This window comes from Mandrillus leucophaeus, unplaced genomic scaffold (assembly GCF_000951045.1).
Source record: "Mandrillus leucophaeus isolate KB7577 unplaced genomic scaffold, Mleu.le_1.0 Scaffold1643, whole genome shotgun sequence".
Classification (NCBI taxonomy): domain Eukaryota; kingdom Metazoa; phylum Chordata; class Mammalia; order Primates; family Cercopithecidae; genus Mandrillus; species Mandrillus leucophaeus.
Window position 1 is genome coordinate 118,798 of NW_012101636.1, and position 19,487 is coordinate 138,284.

At 36.6% G+C, this 19,487-nt stretch overlaps 1 protein-coding gene across 1 annotated transcript in view; it reads right to left on the bottom strand.

Annotated features, from left to right (window-relative positions):
* The window catches only part of LOC105536879 (proton myo-inositol cotransporter), a 128,752-nt gene that overhangs the window by 64,396 nt on the left and 44,869 nt on the right, over positions 1-19,487 (bottom strand). The window contains exon 3 of the mRNA XM_011976363.1: positions 7,746-7,871. Within this exon, the coding sequence (XP_011831753.1) occupies positions 7,746-7,871 (126 nt within the window). The remainder of the gene's footprint in view (positions 1-7,745; positions 7,872-19,487) is intronic.

Consider the following 19,487-nt stretch of genomic DNA (forward strand, 5'->3'; position numbering starts at 1 on the left):
TCACTGGCAATATGATTCCCACACCTATAAAAATGTACCTACAAAAAACAAATTAAAATCTCTAAATAAGGCTCTTTAACAATCTGATCTAAACTCATATTTCCTGTATTGTCGCCAGCCATACATTTTCCTTTCTCTTGTTCTCATTACTTTCTCAACCCCCTTTTTAATAAATTTCAAGCTCCCCAGACTTCATCTCTGCTGTACATCTTCTGATGCTTAATTGCTCCAATGTTTGATGAACCAAGGTTCACCACTGTTATCTTACATTCACCATACACATGGAATTCAAACTTTGGCTTTTATCCTTATAATAAAAATCTTAGTCTTATTTAATCTTCTTTAGTGAGAAATAACTCACAGTCTACTTTTCAAAGGAAATATGAAGAAAAATTTTAAAAATGTAAAAGGAACATGGGTTGACTACAAATATTAGCTTTTGACTAAAAATGAAAGGTAGTCAAATATACTATGAATATCACTACTTGGATAAAACTGTTTAAAAGTGTTTATTTTACAATTAAATATCAACTAAGAAATTCAATAAATTAACATGGACGAGGGAGATAAATTATTCAGAAGTGTTTTGGTCTTTTGATTTGTAGACTGTGCAACATAAATAGTATCAGAGTCTGCAACATAGTCACTAAATCCAAGGGAATCTAAGTTTCTGAACTTGAAAAAGTAATAGCCTAGAGGCATGTGATCTCTGAAATTATTTACAGGTAGATGAAACTTCCAAACACATAACATGCAGCCACAGATACTAAAGAGAATAATGTACCATAATGACTTCTATTTAAGCAGTAACATGAAGAAAAGTAGAATTTTAAAACTCAAATTGATTAAAATATTCTATATTAGATACTATACTTCTCTCTATAAAATTTATGTTGGTAAAAATTAACTTTGAGCTACACTGTTATTAATTTAGGAGCACAGCTGGAGTTTTTCCTATCCCTATGTGACTAGCTGATAAAAATACATCAATCCTGTACATGAGTACCTTAAGATAATGATGTGGTTTGTTAATGATAAAATAAATTTCATTTTCTAAATACAAAAGTGATATCTCTTTTCAAAAAATTTACAGAGGTTACAAAGGAAAATGCTCTGTTTTTGCTATTTGACATAGTTTTGTAATACATTTGGTCTTATGCTATCACCATAGATAAACTGCTTCCCTGGCATATCAGTGAATATTTTCAGGAAATATGCTGAATATTTCTTCTAATAATTTTTAGCCAGGATGACGATGATGATGATGATGATGATGATGATTATAGATGGAGTCCTGCTATGTTACCCAGGCTAGCTTTAAACTCCTGGGCTCAAGTGATCCTCCTGCCTTAGCCTCTCGGGTAGCTAGGACTACAGGAATGTGCCAACTCACCTAGCTTCTTCCAATAATTTTTAAAAAGTGTTTTTCATAAAGTATGGCTCCAAGCAATATTTTTGCGGTAATATACTGAAGCACATGGTTAAATTTTATTTTTAAACTGTTTTTTAGTGTTTTTATATTAGTACAGGTAAACATTAACGCTTTGTGTTAATGTAAATTGCATTACTTCAATTTTTTCCTTTTATAAGTTTCCTTTCCTGGAAATAAGTATAGATGCAAAAGATGTAACTAAAATGAAGTGACAGGAACATCATATCCTCTCATTTATAACTGTGATAATTTTAAACCCTTATATATTTTTATAATTATTGATTGAATGCTTGATGTATATAAAACACCAAAAGTTTAAAAACAGTGCAGAATATAGAAATTAGAATTTATAATCTAGAAGCAAATATACATTCAAACACAGATTGCTATCATATAAAAATATAATTATCATACAAATTATACAAGGATCATTCATTATTCAGGGGTTTTGGATGGTCATAGTTAACTGGCTTCCCCAGTGGCAATTTTTCTTCCAATGTGGTCTGATTCACATCAAAGATGAGACTTAGACACCGACTGATGTTGAACACCAGCAGTTTATTCTAGCAGTGCTCTTGCAAGTTGGATAATGGGAGCAGGTGGGCGGCATGAGCCAGATTCAATCACGGATCAGATGACCGCCCACCCAGGAGGGTTTCCATCTGGAGACTATTCTCAGAGCTTGGGGGATTCTTCCCCTTTCTTATACCTGTGTTCAATCTGAGTCAGTTACCGGGTCTTTCATTCATAAAACGAGGTTAAGCTAGTCTTGTAAGGGTAACTTTGTTCAAAGGTTTGTAAGAATTGCATCTGTACTGAGGTGGATGTGTCTCCTGGAAATCCCCAGGCCAGGTTGCCTCACACTGCTACTGCTAAGTGGCACATAGTGTCAGCCCTGTGAGGTGTTCCAGTAGGACTTAAATGGCTATCATTCATCTTATAGCCAGGAAATGTCTCTTATAGTATGTGACAACCAGGGGAGTGCTAGAGGGCAGCAGGAGGTAGAATAAGCATTGTTTTCTGGGGCTTATAACAGAAACTGCAAGGAAAAAGGGACATCTAATCCGAGAAAAAAAAAAAAATAGATTTCAGGCAGAGATCAAGGAGGGTAAATTCTAGACAGAAGGCACAGTGTGAGAAAAGACGTAGAGACAGGAAATTATAACAGATATTAGGGTAATGACAAGGGGTTTAAACTGACTAGAATCTGTGTGGGAGAGCGGTGAAATGCTGGGAAAACAGACTGGGTGTTACATCAGAGTGCAGCTTTGAGAAAAATATCTCTGCTGAATGAGTACAGAAAACAATGAATTGCCAAATAGGGAATCTATCTAGCTATTTTAGTGTTTCTAATTACAGAGCGAAAGTGCTGTATTATAGGAAACAAATACTGAATCAGCGCATTAAGAAAGTGTCCCTCATTGGCAACACTATTTTAAACAGTCAGGAGGTTTGAAGTTCCAGAATAGAGTATTTATGGTTTCGTATAGATGCAGAGTCAGGAGGTAGGGGGGTGGATAAACAGACACAGATAAATACAGAAAACAAACAAACAAAACAAAACAAAAAAACATTCTAATGCCTGATTTGTCAATAACATACTTTGTTTAACTTAGAAATTGGAAACTACCTGAAACTAAAATGTATACCTTCCCACTACTCAATTGTTGCTCCCCTAACAGAAGTGAACTTACTGGCCTTTTGACTTTGAGAAAGTCATTCAGAACCTCTAAGTAACACTATTCTCATCTGTAAGTAGGGTATAGAAATCACTCGCTTCACAGAGGTTTGGAATTGGTTTTGGAAAGTTACATTTTTTCTTGAAAACTGTCCATTTATCTGTTTTCAAATGCACTGGAGAACACTGTTCATAGTATTCTCTTATGAATTTAAAAATCTTTACTATCCATTGTTATACATCTTTTTTTTTTTCTAAATATTGTTTGTGCCTTCTCTCTCTTCTTGATCAGTATTGCAAGAAGTTTCTACATTTTGTTAGTCTTCTTTAAGAACTTTTATTTCTTGATCCTCTCGAGTATTTCTTTGCTTTGCTCTTCCATCCTCTGCTAACTCTACAGGTTTACTCTATGTTCTACGTCTAACCTCTTATGGATCTGTTTAGTTATTAATTTTAACATCTTGTTTTGCACTGTGATTTCTTCTAAACCTATTCATTAATTTGAAGTTGCTTTTTGGGTGTTTTGTTTATTTTAGCTCCCAAGCTAAACTAGAAGGGGTGATAAATATCTTTCTTTTGTTTTATAGTTTTATTGCATTTTTATTAGAAAACATGTTCTGGATGATACTGATTATTTGGATTTACTTAGAATTTACTGAAATATCTATACATTTATATAAGCTTACTGAATTTATTCTTTGTGCTTGAACATGGTAAAATTTCATAAGTGTTCCATGGTTTCTTAAAAAGAATGGCATTCTCTACATTAGGTTCTACTTGACTCTCCTATCAAGCTTGTAAATTTTCTGAATACTCTAGTCTCTGCTATTTTTTGTCTTTTTGACTTAGTACTTGTCTAATTTTTTCTTTCCTCTATTTCTATATTTCTAACCTTTCTGTGACTGTCTCCTGTGAACAGCATACAACTGTATTAAAAAATTCAATATGAAGATCTTTATCTTTTACAATTGTGTTTAATTGGTTTATTTTTTATTTTAAAAACAGTTACATTTAGATGTAATTTTTCTGAGTTTTTGTTTTTTGCCCCTTCCTCTCTTATTATACTTTGAGTCTCTTATTTCTCCCTCTAATAGTTCATATTTTAAGAGCTTACTCTCATATTTTTAACATCTGTATTTAACAAATTGAAAAACTAATTGTAATCTCAATTTCTTTCTGAAAAAAACCCAAAAAGCAGAAAAATTTAAAATGATCATTAGAAGACTTTTTTTCTAAAAGTTATCATACCACATCCTATGTCATTTCTCTAGAATTTCAGCTTCTCAAGTTTTACTTTTTTTTGGCAAAAATTGCTGATTTATAACATACATATGTCTCATATAAAAATACACATATATACTGCACCAATCATAAGCATATAACTTTCAGTATAATTGAAAAATATACTTTCCTTTATTGCTTTTAAAGACTCTTTTTTTTTTTTTTGCAATGCAAAGTTCTTTATGTATTCATTTGTCCATCTGTCACACTTGGTGGCTTCCTTGCCTCCAATAATTGGTGTGGTTTCTATTAGGTTGGTGCAAAAGTTAATTACTTAAAAGTAATGGTAAAACCGCAATTAACTTTTGCACCAGCCTAATACTCACTGACTGTCCTCCTGCATTTACCAAGAGTTGCTTCCCATGGACATCTCACGTACACTGGGTTCTGATAATTTCATGTGGATTCCTAACATGTCTCTATGGATGTCTCCAGTTTAGGACCTACTTTTCATTCAATTTATTTATTTTAGTGTTTATGTTTGTCAACTCATGGTTCCCACTTCACAAAGGCAGTGTGAAATGAGAACACACACTCCCTCACAGCAAAGGCTCTTGGTTTTGCTTTTTCATGTGTGACACTATTTCCATTTGTAGTCCCAAGTGAGCGGCAGAGAAGTAGGTAACTTTTCAAGCCCAGTCTAGTTAGAATTTTTCTTGTCCCTATTTCAGAACCTGGATAGTGCTTTGTAGCTACAGAGGCAAGGCCTGGAGCTAACCTCCCTCAGCATTAAAAACCCTAACCTCTCACCTGTAAGGCCTATATTCTCTTCTGATATTCCCATGCGGGCTCACCACTCACACTCTGTTGTGGCACTTGGGGATTTCTTTCAAGTTCCACTGTGCATTAAACTTGAATGTGTGTGGGATGCATGTTGGAGGTATAGGGGCAGGTTAATGGGCAGGAGATTTTCCTGCATCAGCTCAGTCTACTACATTTTCTAAAAGTCTGCTAAATAATTTTTTTTAAGTTTTCATTGAAATTTAACAACAGAGATATAGAAAAGCATACTGATAAATAATCTCATAGTTGATTATACGGACAAATGATTTTCATTATACTGACAATTCAGAGTTAATCAACAGTATTATACTATTTCCATCATCAATGGTGTTACCATTCCACCTGGTGTCTTTTCAGGAAACAGCTACAGTTAGAGATTACGATATATGGCTATGGACTGCCTCAATACTTGACCTTGAAATATTTATAGTATATCTCTAGATGTGAATCCAAGGTAATGGTTGATTTTGCCTTAGAGTTCCATTCCAAGTAATTGTTTCAAATCTGTCAACCAAACCACCAACCAACCAACAAAAATATTTACTATTATATATACTGAATATTATTTTACCTACATGTGGAAAATCTATCTGAAGAATTTTTCATGGAGAACACATCCTGCCTTTTTGCTCTTTTCTAGCCAAGACTAAGGATGTAACCAATAGCAGTGGCCCACCGAGAAGGAGCACTGTTGCACAGCACAGGGAGAAGTAAGAAACCATGGGGTTTTTTCTTTCTTTTCCTTGTAAAGAGTTTGCGACTATTGTAAGAATATGCTGTGAACATCATTTTTTAAAGTTATTTTTATTTTTGCTACTTAGTTATTATCTGTGCCTTACTTTTCTCTAATTCATGTGCAGCTACAGGATGATGGTATAAAAATACAAATGAAATGTAAGAGTGAGTTGTTAATCTTTCCGAAATAAAGGAATAAACATTACTACTAAAAAGTTGTATGATTTGTTATTTGCAAAAAAGTCAAAACTCCTGCTTTGAGGCCTCTGACCTCTAACCCTTCTACTGAAGGTAAGAGAAACATCTAATTTTAGTGCCCCCTTACTATTTAGTAGAGAGTTCTAATAAGTTTATTAATTAATTATGTAAAATACAGGAAACTATGTACATTTCTAACAGATTTCATAACATGTTCATAATTCTAGACTAGTAGTAACTTAGTTTTTTTTTTCCCATTGGCAAAAACAACACTCTGAAAGTTTAAAGCTGTGAACAAGTACATCTAGAAATATTTAATCAATTAACTCACTAACTAAGTTTGGCTGATGAAAACTATACACTGAATATTTTTAAAAGAAACTCTTTTGAGTGTTCATTTAAAATACTAATTGTATTTCTTTTACATATTTCTTTGTAATTAGTATATTTAAAATGTGGTCTGGATCTTTACTCAACTAACATACATAATTTGCTTCTTTGGAGCAGTTCTCTAATGAAATGATTATTACATTATACTTTATCTATAAGCTCCTATGAGACACAATACTTTATTACAGATTTCATTGCCTTTATCAGTACTATGAGTAGACAAGAGCATATTATTTTATAGGAATTTAAAACACAAAAGAGGTTAAAGCCATATCAAATAACATTTGCACATTTTATATGTCTGGATACAAATGTTAGTTCACAAATCTGGAGAATATTTATTTATTTTATATTAATATTTCATTTATGCATCTACTACAAACCAAAAATATTAAGGTTTCTAGCCTCCCAAGCTAGTTACATGCCAATGATTACCAACTTTTATCCTTATTTTGCTTAATTTCACTCAACCCTGGAAAAGGCCTCTAGCAATAAAAAAATAGTTTCATGAAATAATTTAATGTGATAGTAATTCTTTTTTTTTTTGAGGCAGTCTCACTCTGCTGTCCAGGTTGGAGAGCAGTGGTTTGATCTCGGCTCACTGCAACCTCTATCTCCTGGGTTCAAGTGATTCTCCTGCCTTAGCCTCCTGAGCAGCTGGGATTACAGGCATGTGCCACCACTCCCAGCTAATTTTTGTAATTTTGTAGAGACAGGGTTTTACCATGTTGGCCAGAGTGGTCTCGAACTCGTGACCTCAAGTGATCTGCCTGCCTCAGCCTCCCAAAGTGCTGGGGTTACACCACGTGCGGCTTAATGTGATAATAATTCATTTTGCGTGATGCACCACGTGCGGCTTAATGTGATAATAATTCATTTTCACTTTACAGTTTTCTTTCATTTAAAAGTTTGGGAGTTTGGAAATACAGTGTAATTAAACAATATGCAGTGGGAGAAATTGCCTTGGCAGTATTTGTGAACACCTGCCTAAAACTAAAGATCCAAACTCCTATACCTTATTAGAGAAATCTGGGTCTCCAAAAGTCTAGGCCTGGGTGCCTTCTACTCTGCGTGGAACACACAATTGCAATGCTTTGCATCCACTATCACCAGTATATGCTGCAAAATAATGTAATTATGAAGGTCAGTTTAAAAGAACTGCTATAAGTGCAAGCACTCTGAAAACTTAAACATAAGCCTCATTTTGAAATATTATTATACATTCATATGGTAAAATGAGTGATATACCTGCCCCAGGCTGCCTCATTTGTAGATGCTTTATTAACTGGAACACAGGAGGAGTCAATGACAGTTGATTTGTTCATCTTGTAGCAGAAACCGCAGTCTGGATCCAACATACATTCATTACAGTAACTGAAAAATGAAAAGAGTTACCGTCATGTTGGCAGAGACAACTGGTGCTTACCATATACTGGATTCCATGTGCTTCTCTGCATTTTCCACTCTCTTGTGCAGTCAGCTTGGGGCTTTCGGATTTGTTTTGGCCAAGGAAAGTGACATGTGCCAAGCCAGGTGAGAGCTGGCTGGTCTCTTCGATTTCTCCCTCTTTTGGCCACATCAACTTTGGAAGCCACTTTGAGCTGAAGGGGGCTTGGATCTGAGAGACTGAATGTAGAAGAGTCCCCGTCAATCTGGAGCAAATAAACTTTTGCTTTCCTAAACCAATGAGATTTGTTACCAAGCTGTAGACTGGCTCATTGTGATCCAGCCCTGACTGGTTCCAAGTTGCATCAAAGCATTCATTTCTCTTAATTGTCTGCCTCATGCACCATCTATTTTAAAAAATGAAAATAGTTTTTTTTCCTAATACATATCCTGAAAAAGAAAATTCAAACAATGAAAAACATGATGTCTAAAGAAAAAAGTTAAACAAAAATACCACTACTCAAATATGGCCATTGTTAATATCTTGGTGAAATCTGTGCTTTCAGCAAAGTTATACTGAGTATCAATTACGGATTATTCTTAATTTAAAAGAAGTAGGTATAGGAACAAAGGCTAACCATCCCCTAATCACATCTGCTAATTGGATCACAAAGTCATAATCAGTTACTAACTGCTCATTTGGCAGCAGTATTCTAACTGCAGAAAAAAATTTAAAGAAGCAAAATCCTTTAGAGGGCAGGGTTTGCCAACTAAAGCCCACATCATGCTTATAGAATGAGTTTTCTCCCTGTCACAGTCATTTGCCAGACAATTCTGGAGCACTTTACAGATGGCAAGCATGTGCAAGGTATCAGAGATACTAAAGATGAACAAGCCCAAATCCCTGCTCCTTGGTAGATAAAAGGGAAGAATGAGAAACAGATGAACAATGACAATGTAATGGAAACTGGGTATGAGCTACCTGGAACAGGGGCCGATTCATTTTAACGACGAGAGCTGGGAACCATTTTAAATATGACATTGGAACCAAATCATAAAAGAAATTTACCAGGCAAAGAGGTAGAACAAAGGGCATTTCAGGGAACTGCTTTTGTTGTCATTAAAGATCAGTCAGCACAGATTTATTAAATATTTTCTGTTTCCAAGTCATGATACTATGGGCTGTGAAAGGAGAAATAGGTCATCTGAAAAAGACATCCAAGGGACATACAAGTTGTCTGAAAAGGATATGAAAGAGTATTTCTTAATGTTCAAAATCAAAATACTTTTTTGATTCAGTTAACTAAATATGAAAACACTGGTGATAGGGTTTTTACGTTTGTCCCTTCCAAATCTCATCTTGAATTGTAATCCCCAAAGTTAGAGGTAGGGCTTGGTGGAAGGTATTGAATCGTGGGGGGAAGATCCCTCTTGAATGGTTTAGTGCCATCCCCTTGTTGATGAGTGAGTTCTCACTCAATTCACATGAGATCTGGTTGTTAAAAAGAGTCTGGAACCTCCTTCTTCTCTCTCTTGCTCCCCCTTTCACTATGTGAGGTGCCTGTTCCCCCTTAGCCTTCCACCATAAGCTTCCTGAGGCCCTCACCAGAAGCAGACGTCAGCACCATGCTTCCTGTGCAGCCTGCAGAACCGTGAGCCAATTAAACCTCTTTTCTTTATAAATTACCCAGTCTCAGGTATTCCTTTATAACAACAGAAACAGACTAACACAACTGGCATGGTTTAAAAATTAGATTTGTTATCATTTCAGCCTTCTCCCTCCTGTGAACTCTTCCTGAGCTAGGCAGTCACCCATATTTTTGAATGAGACTTCAGCCCTAGACAAAAAGCAAAGGCAAGGTCATTCAAATGTACTGAGAGGTGATTCAGCAATGTAAATATAAAATTTTCTACACCTGTGATAAGCACACTAAACTAGACAACTGAAGGCTTTAGAAGTAAGGACACTGAGTGCCTGTCTTTGAGAACCAGACTAGGCTAATTTGGAAAGGGAGATAATTTCTACTAGTATTTTGTGTATTCTGTCCATATGAGGTTAAATTTAACAATACTAATTGTTCCAATGGTCTTAAGTTATACCCATTTGGGAAAGGTCAACTCACTCATTTGCAGAGAAATTGTTCTCAATTTTATTTATCTGAAAATATGTAGTCCCTATAAAAGTCCAAAATGCATAATGATAAAGGCTAATAATTACTGAGAACTTACTGTGTGTGCATGTCAGACATATGAAATGTCATCCATAACAAATAACTTCCTCAATCACTTATCCAAGCATGACCCCAACTTCTCACTTTTCCTGCTTACTTATTAAATGATCTTCCTGTGACCTACTATGTGCCAGGTACTATTCTAGGTGCTGGAACATGTAAGTGAACAAAACACAGTTGCTGCCCTCGTGAAGCTGATTTGGGTATTAGACCTCCTGATGACCACCAGTTAACCGACCCCTCTACTTGCTCTCTATTATCAGTTTTCTCCTTTCTTTAGATTACTGACAACTTCCCATCATTTCAATACCCCAAATTTTCCTTCTCCTCTATCATTCCATTATACCCATCTGGCAAAAATCCTAGCCCTCTATGAATGCAAACATTTGCCTTTTCTGTGACTTCACCCACACAGCCAAATGTAGCTGAAGGAGTCACACTATAGAGCAGATGAGTAGCTCTTCTATAGTTCATGATCACCAGCCTCAAATGGATTCTCAACAATCCTGATCTAGATGGCTTTAGTCAATATATACATCTTAAAGTTTCTTAGCCCCCTGATTTCTAAGCCTTTACTTCTGCTTACATTTATCCACATCCTGGAAATTATTATCATCTATGACTGGTGTCAGCAAACTACCACTGTTGAGAAAATCTGGCCTACCACCACCTCATAGAGACCTTCAACATTCGTTCCCCACCAATCTCTCACTCGCTCCATGGCTCTGCTTCCCTCTCTATGAAACCTTCATGTGAATCCCTCTAACCACTCTCACCAGATCCTCAATGTCTTCATATTTAGGTTCCTCTATTACAGCCACCCTGCAGAACTTCATGTTTGTCTCTTTCTGAACACTTTTCAACCTCTAGACTATTCTGTTCTGGCACAGAAATAACACAACCAGGCATATTGATACAAATACACATTACAAGTTTTCAACCTTGGCTGGATACTCACTGTTGCCAGGAAATTTTCCTGTCCCTAATAATAGATAGATTTCCCAAGCACCCACAATTCTCTTCAAATCCCAATCCTTATTCCTCCACAAATTTCTTAGAAGATGGCCTTGTCTTTGTTGGGGCTCAGAACATGCTACTCCATAATATGGCACCTTGGAGCTCACACCCTAATCTTTTCCCCACCTTTGCCTCTGAAGAACGGTCATAAAAAATAGGAAAAAAAATCTCTTACCTACATCCTCAGAAAGTAGGTCATAAGACCCTCAGTCTATAGGGTTCCTTCTCTATACCCAGAGGCCAAGAAGAATCCGAACAAACAGGCCTCGCTGAGTTCTTCCCAGGTTATTACTATTAGCTCATACCCTTTGTTCTCCACTCTTATTTCCAACAACTGTTCATAAAAATACACAGGTTTTTTCTGGGTGCAATCTTCATGCCTGAAGGCTGTGTCACGTAAAATTTTGGTTAAACACATTCGTTATGCTTTTCTCTTATTAATCTCTCTTTTCTTACAGTAATGCCCATTATGACTCTTGAGATAGGTAAAAAAAAAGATATTATTTTTTCTACCTTACATCTTCTCAGCAAAAAACTGAAGGGAGTAGGCATGAATTTTCTCACATTTAAACTCAGAAACAAAGATTTCTACATCCACATCTGTCCTCACCTCTCTTCCTCCGGGCTCTGAAAACAAGTGTTCAAAGTCATGGACCAAACTTTTAATTTCATTTCTCTGGCCATAACCAGGACCAACACCAAGTCTTACTAGTTATTTTTTTCCCTTTATCCTTTCAAACCTCTCCCAAAACATACTCCGTAGTGTATGTGCAGGCGTAAAGCCTTTCTTTTATTGAAAAAGCATGAAAAACTGTTCCTTCTGCTACTCCATACTGCCCCTCCACACCATTTTGTTCAGGGAAAGGAGGTCAAGTATCAAAAAGTGTTCAATTTCCTTCCCATTCCAAGGAGTGGGGCTCAGTGTGGGAACTGTATTTGTGCTTATCTGGACTAAGCCCTTATCTGCCTCCGTCTTCGGGAGGAAAGACAAGATTTCCTACCACTCTTTCATCCTTGACCTGGAATTTTTTTTTCATCATATAGACCATTTCATGGCAAAATTCTTCCAAATATTACAAGATTCCCAACTTCAACTTGACATTTAGAAGGTAGCACAAAACTTTAAATGTCCTGGGGAATCTGCTAATTGACCTTTTACAGAGCATGTATTATACCGACAGCTTTAACAATGGCATTTTTAAAAAGGAACAACTTCTAGAAGTGGCTATGATATTTTTCACTCAAGATTTGCTCTTTAAGCCTTTCTTGAGCATGGCCTGATGAATTTATGTAAGGTTTACTAAATATAAAAACTGAAAATTTAAATACATTGGCACAAAGTCAATGCTCATAAGAATATTCTAAGCATAGACTGAAATCTTTTCTTTTTGTCTGTTTTGGTGAAAAGTAGATATTAGGCCTATTTGTCCCCTTTCACAGTGTGACCTGGACTAAGTTCTAAATTCTAGACTTCAAAATTTTCTATCTCAAGAGAAGACATTCTCTAACAATCCACCCAGTTCCAAGACTGTACATGAAAGAAAAAGACAGAAATACCTATGACCTAACCCTAAATTCACACAAACCTTAACAGTGTAAAAATTGATTAGAATGCTGCAACTTCTCACAAGCATTTATTCTTACACACTAATTTCAAGGGCAGAAATTATAGGTGTGCTCTACTTCAGGAAACTTTACATTTATAAGAGAAATGAATATGAAGATATTTACATAAGGACTATGCTTTATAAAAGGAATTGCAGAATGAATTAAAGAAAATGGAGTTCTCCTTATTGATATACAGTTTAAATTTCAGGCTAATCCACATTTAGTAAAGCTGATGGAGATGGCCCTCATTGTAACATACAATGCTCTTTACTGACTAGTAAGCAAAATAGATTCTGAGCACCCAAGGGATAAGGCCATGCTTACCAACTCTGTATCTGTAGAACAGCATGCAGCCCGCCGCAGGGTAGATTCCCAATATATATTTACTGAATGAACCAATGCGCAACAGCTCTAGAAATCAAGGCATTCTTGTAGGTTCATAAGCTAGTTTGTACTTGGTTTATGGAAAATAATTTTAGGGGGTAGGTGAATTGAGGTAAATATATTAGTCATTTTTAGAATGAAATAAAAAGAAGGCAAAACCAATTGTCAAAGGGTATTTTAAGTTGAGCCTGGTTTTTAAATTGACAAGTGGTGAAAGCCATAAATATTTGATTAACACCCAAAATGGAATTGGTTAGTAATTTTGATAACTCACTTTCAGAAAGCAACAACAGCAGCAAGAGCCAGTTTCCTTGAAGCCCACATAGAAAAGCCAAAGAAAGAGAGAGCTCTTTTTGAAATCACAGCCCACAAAATTTCATAGTAGAAGGACATTTCAATATTTAGAGAGAATTTGTAGTAAATAAGTGTGCCTGGAATTCAGACTATTTTTCTCAATTGTGGACACTTTTCCCGTGGGGAAATCAGACAATAGCCAACGATGTTCCTATACTGTGGGATGTGACTGCTGGGGAGCTGAATGCAGATATACTAGAAACTCAAATAGAGCAAATTACGGAGTACAGACAAGTACAGTTAGAACCAAATGGTTCTTTTTTACTGGTTGCAGAGAAGAAATATTTAACTTTCCAATCTCTAGCCTTTCTTTCCAGAAAGGGAGAAAATCTCTGACTTTTGAGAAAGGGGACAAATAAGTATTCATATATTTAGAACAAAACAGGCTCTAAAACCTAAAAATGCTTCCAATTAAAGTAAAAAAGAGCAGGACAAAAGGCTGCTTAGTGTCTTAAGGAAGAGAAAGGATGGCCTATTTTCATTCAATCAATCGTTCATATGTTTCACGTGGCACCCAGGGTCTTAGCCAAATGTGCTCTCTGCTCAGAAAATCTTTTAAAAATTGATTTGAGTTAATTTAGAACATTTTTAGTTTCTACTCCGTGAAGTTGGGTGTGAACTCAGCCCTCTGGAAAACGGTCCATTTGTTTTTAAGTATGTCTCATTAAACTCAACGAGCTGGAGCATCAAGAACAGTGTTTGATCTTAAAATGCCTGTCTCTAGAATGCCCTAAATTTCAGAAAATCAGTGGTGGCAAACACAGGTGTAGGAATGACCCGTGGCCACAGGTCCAGTTTCATTTTCTGCAGGTAATTGTGCTCACTCACTCCTTCTTTATGCATGACTTAACACCCTATTTTGTGCAATAATGTCACTCTCTTTCCCCTAACAGCATTCCCAATCTTCCATGCTTTACTATCCCCTTCCTCACTGCTCTCAGCAGCTTCAGCAGGTAACTTGGAATCTGGTTTACCAGAGAACACTGCCACTATTAGTGGGACGGGGACTCCATGCCTTGCTTGGAGCCTTGTGAAGGACAGATTCCTATATCAGTACTGAAAACAACTCTGAACACCTGATTTCTTTCCCTGACAGAGAGTGGATGTCGGTTGATTTCCTCTCCCTGTTTAACCATGTAAGTAGGAAACTCATGAGAATAAAAAAATATCTTATATACTTGAGTAAATAGTTAGAAATGAGTTTAAAAGGCTAGGGGACTACTGGTAATAATTTCATGAAGCAAATCATCCTCTCCACTCCATTAAAGTTGCTCTCCCAGAGATTGCTGGTGGTTGTCTCATGGGTAACTAGGGGCATTTTGTGATAAGATTTTCTGAAATTTTTCCCTCTTTCCTACAATGTTCCCATCCCTTGTGCTGCGTGACACTCTTCTCTTTAGGTTTCTCCCACCTATCAGATGGTGGCATCTTCATGTTTTCTTTCTCCTTTGCTTCTGTTTTGGGCCATCTACTTTCATTACTTTGCTGGGAAATATCAACTTTACATGACCATTGCTATAACCAATACACTGAGCCTCTATGACCTCTTTCTGAACTTTGTTTCTCTTCCCTAAGTACCAGAACTATACTTTCAATTGCCCAATTATCTGGACGTTTTCCAAGTGTCTCAAACTCAACAACCTAAAGCTTAATCTTTGGCTTTCCTGCCAAACCTATTGTTTTTTTCATGTCTCCCAATCTAAAAACCTGAGCATGATCGCAGAACATTCATATTTAAATAGCTACCAGCTCTATCAATTTTATGTCTCAAGCACGTATAGTTCCTGTACTCTCCATTCTTTTTTTTTTTTTTTTTTAGACAGAGCCTCACACTATCACCCAGGCTGGAGTGCAATGGCGGTGCGATCTTGGCTCACTGCAACCTCCGCCTCCCGGGTTCAAGCGATTCTCCTGTCTTGGCTTCCTGAGTAGTTGGGATTACAGGCACGTGCAACCATGCCTGGCTAATTTTTGTATTATTAGTAGAGTTGGGGTTTCACCATGTTGGCCAGCCACCGTGCCTGGCCTTGTACTTTCCATTCTTATCCCAGCCATCTCTCATTTGAGCTCTTCCAATAGTCTTTTAAAGGGGCCTGCTTCTAGATTCTGTTCACTCCACTCTCTACACTGCCTCAAATCTAACCTGATCAGATTTCTCTGCTTTTTAAATCCTAGAGAGCTTCCCATTGCCTATAGGAGGAAAATGATGCCTTACTATGGCATCAGTTAGCCCCTGCCTATCTTGCCTGTCTCTTCTTGCCATTTTTCCATAGGTGCCGTGGGCGCTAGCCAGTCCAAAGAGACTGCAGGATTTAGAATATGACATGCTCTCATGTTTTTCCTCATACTGTTTTCTCTGGATATTACTTTCTACCTTATCTTTCCTATACTTCCTTTGCTTCAAGACTCATGTTCCTCTATGTAACTTCCTGACCCCAGCAGAATTAGAGGCATCACAATACTGTCAGAGCATCACAAAACGCTCATATTATTATCATGCATTCCATGATTTCTTGACAGGTTCATGCCATGTTTGCTTTCCCTTACTGCACTGGGACTTTCTCAGGACCATGTACAGCTTTTATTCTTAGCGATTTCCATGTTGCTTGATACATAAGTGCTCAATAAATACCTGCTGAGTAAGTAATGAGATGAATGAATGTCACTAATATTGATAGAAGATTTGGTAGTTCCCTCTCTCTGTAGTTCCATTAGACACCTCGTTCTCTATTTCAGTCCATGAAGATAACAAGATTGAAGCTTGAATCACACCATGAATTGTTCCTTACAATTCACGGCTCTCAGACCAAATCCATACATGACCATCTGGAACTCTGTGAAACAGAGTCATATTTCTCACCTCTTCCCCTTACATGTTGAGGCTAAGATTCAACTGACTCCTGAGTTAGATGTAAAAAATTTTATATTATTGAGGTCTACTGTTTAAAAGCAACCAGGCTCCTGCCCAGATTGAGCATTTGGCTCTGGCACTGTTAAAGGCAGCAATTTAGCCTACTAGTCAGAATGGTTTTTCTTTGCTTTTGCGATTTAACATATATTGGTATTTTAGGCCCGGACTTCTAGTAACTGGTTGTCTAATCCTTTTAATGAATTCTTGGGTTGGTTCTTCCATTTCATCTGAACAAAGTGCAACAATGAACTCTCTAATGGGGAAGGAAGAAGAAGAGAGCTCTATCTACCAAGTCCGTCAACTCCAGTGGGGGTTAAGTGTTTTCCTGTTACACCAAATGAATGTTTGATCAACAGAGTTAAACACCTCAATTCTAATTTTGCATGTGTAAGATGCCATGTATATAAATGTATGTTTATATCTATATACATATACATATGTTTATAGGTAAATAAATATGGGCATAAAATATATATACATACATGTATATATAACTTTTTCAGTCTTGATACATTTCAGAGTAAAAATTAGATTTGCATACAATTTGTATGTAATCAACACATACAAATACAATCTAATTAGAGTGCAACATGCTTTTTTCAGAGGAAAAACAGTAATTAATCTTTTCTGGTGATAATATATATTATTCATTATTGAAGAGACAGAAAAGAAATACTAGAAGGAATACTAAGAGACTGAAATTCTGAGGTTTGCAAACAGCCCAAAGTAAGTCGACTAGTATTTGAGGCTATGAAGATTTTGCAGGGTGAATTTTATCATGAGCCTTATTGTGGTAATATCACAGACAGTTTACCATGCAAAGAGGCTATATTAAATAATTACATGTTCTCATTTAATTCTTACATTGGCATCATGAGGGAGGCTTTATATTCCCCCTTTTACAGAAAAGCCTCAGATTTAGAGAGGTTAAACTACCTAAGCAACGTCACGTAACTGAAATGTGGTGGAGCTGGGGTTCCAACCTAAGGATGTTGACTTCCAATGTTCCGATTTTTATAAGAAGTTTATTTAGAGGAAAGCAGGCTGAATAACATAAAGAAAATAAGCTAAAACTAAAATTAGAAGACAAGATTAGAAATACAGAAAGTACTTCAACATATATTGTACCATCTGGTCTTTTCCGGTATCCTGGTGAAGTATGCAGGAGCGTTCTTGTTTCACAGATGAGGAAAACAAAGCTTGGAAAGCTAAGAGACTTGCTCATGTCTCTAATAAAGGTTCTCTGACTTCAAATCAGATATTTATTCTACTCAGCCTTAGTTTGTTGAAATGTAAAGTTATGCCGTTGAGAAAACTGATCAGCATAGTGACTGACATGTGACACTCTGATAGATTTTGGAAACTTGTATTGTCTTGTGAAGATACAGTAGGAGGCAATGGTTATACTCCCCAGTAAAATGGAGGCAGAAAGTACTATGTGGAAAAGTGGTGATCACTCACTACAGCACATATTTTTAAAAATTTTTTACTGAGGTAAAATTCATATAAAATTTACCATTGTAAAGCTTGCAGTTTAGTAAATTTCAATCTATTCGGAGGTCTACAAGCATCACCACTATCCAATTCCAGAACATTTTCATCACTCAAAAATAAATCCTTTACTTCCCAATTCCCACTTTTCATCACCCCCTGGCAACTACGAATCTACTTTTTATCTCTATGGATTTGCTATTCTGGACATTTTATATCAATGTAATTATACAATGTGCTCTGTTGTTTTTGACTTCTTTCACCCAGCATGTTTTTGTGGTTCAGCCATGTTACAGCATTTGTCAGTATTTCATGCCTTTTTACAATTATACAGTAGGATAATTGTATATATCCTACTGTAGGATATATCACACTTCGTATATCTATCTGTCAGTTGATGGGGTATTTGGGTTATTTCTATGTTTTTTCGCTGTTTTATAAGAAAATGTTGCTATGAACATTTGGGTAGAAGATTTTGAGTAGACATGTGCTTTCAATTCTTCTGGGTATATGCCCAAGGGTGGAATTGCTGGGTCATATGATAACTATATATATATGATATTTATATTAATTTTCTGAAAAACTGACAGACTCATTCATGTATACTTTTTGGTACTTGATCTTTGACCAATGATACTGGTACAGAATGAGTCAGGTTTTCCAAGTCAGTGCTAGAAATTGTTAATGGAAGAATTTTTTCATTTTTAATGGGCATCACCAAAGCAGAAGATGTTTTCGAAGATAAGCCTGTCATTAACACTTACAGTAGTGATCCAGCTAGCAGAGTGAAAAATTTTTTTTGTTTGTTTTTGTTTTTCTTTTTTTTTTTTTTTTTGAGACAGAGTCTCACTCTGGTCCCCCAGGCTGGAGTGCAATGGCACGATCTTGGCTCACCGCAACCTCTGCCTCCTGGGTTCAAGCGATTCTCCTGCCTTAGCCTCTTGAGTAGCCGGGATTACAGGTGCCTGCCACCACGCCCGGCTAATTTTTGTATTTGTAGTAGAGATGGGGTTTCACCATGTTGGCCAGGCTGGTCTCGAACTCCTAACCTCAGGTGACCTGCCTGCCTTGGCCTCCCAGAGTGCTGGGATTACAGGCTTGAGACACCGCGCCCGGCCAGAATGAAAATTTTATATGGTCTTTTGCAGAAAGAATAATAGGGAATCTTGGCCCCAAATAAATCAGCAAATAAACTGTGAAAGATATAAATAATGTTCACCAATATCTACTTGTCCTCCATTTCAAGGTAGATAGAGAATTATAATACAATTCCTTATATGACGTTAGGGGTAGCCAAGTGACTAGTTGTGGCCACACGATGAGAGTATGAAATAATAGTTGTAGGCCAAAGCATTTATTGCTAGTGCTCAACTCTCCAGCTCTACGCTTCACCTCTGTGATAAATCTTGAAGCCTTGAAGTGAGAGGTGGCATCCTAGAATGGTGGAGGCTCTATTAGTTTGGGTACCTGAGATATAAGCAGAGTTGTTTGTTGTTTTAAACCACAAAGGTTTTTTTGTTGTTTTTATATTAGTAAGGCCTATCCTATCCTGGCTGCTGTATCAGCTCAACTTATTTCTGTATCATCCTTGTTCTGAGCTATAGTATA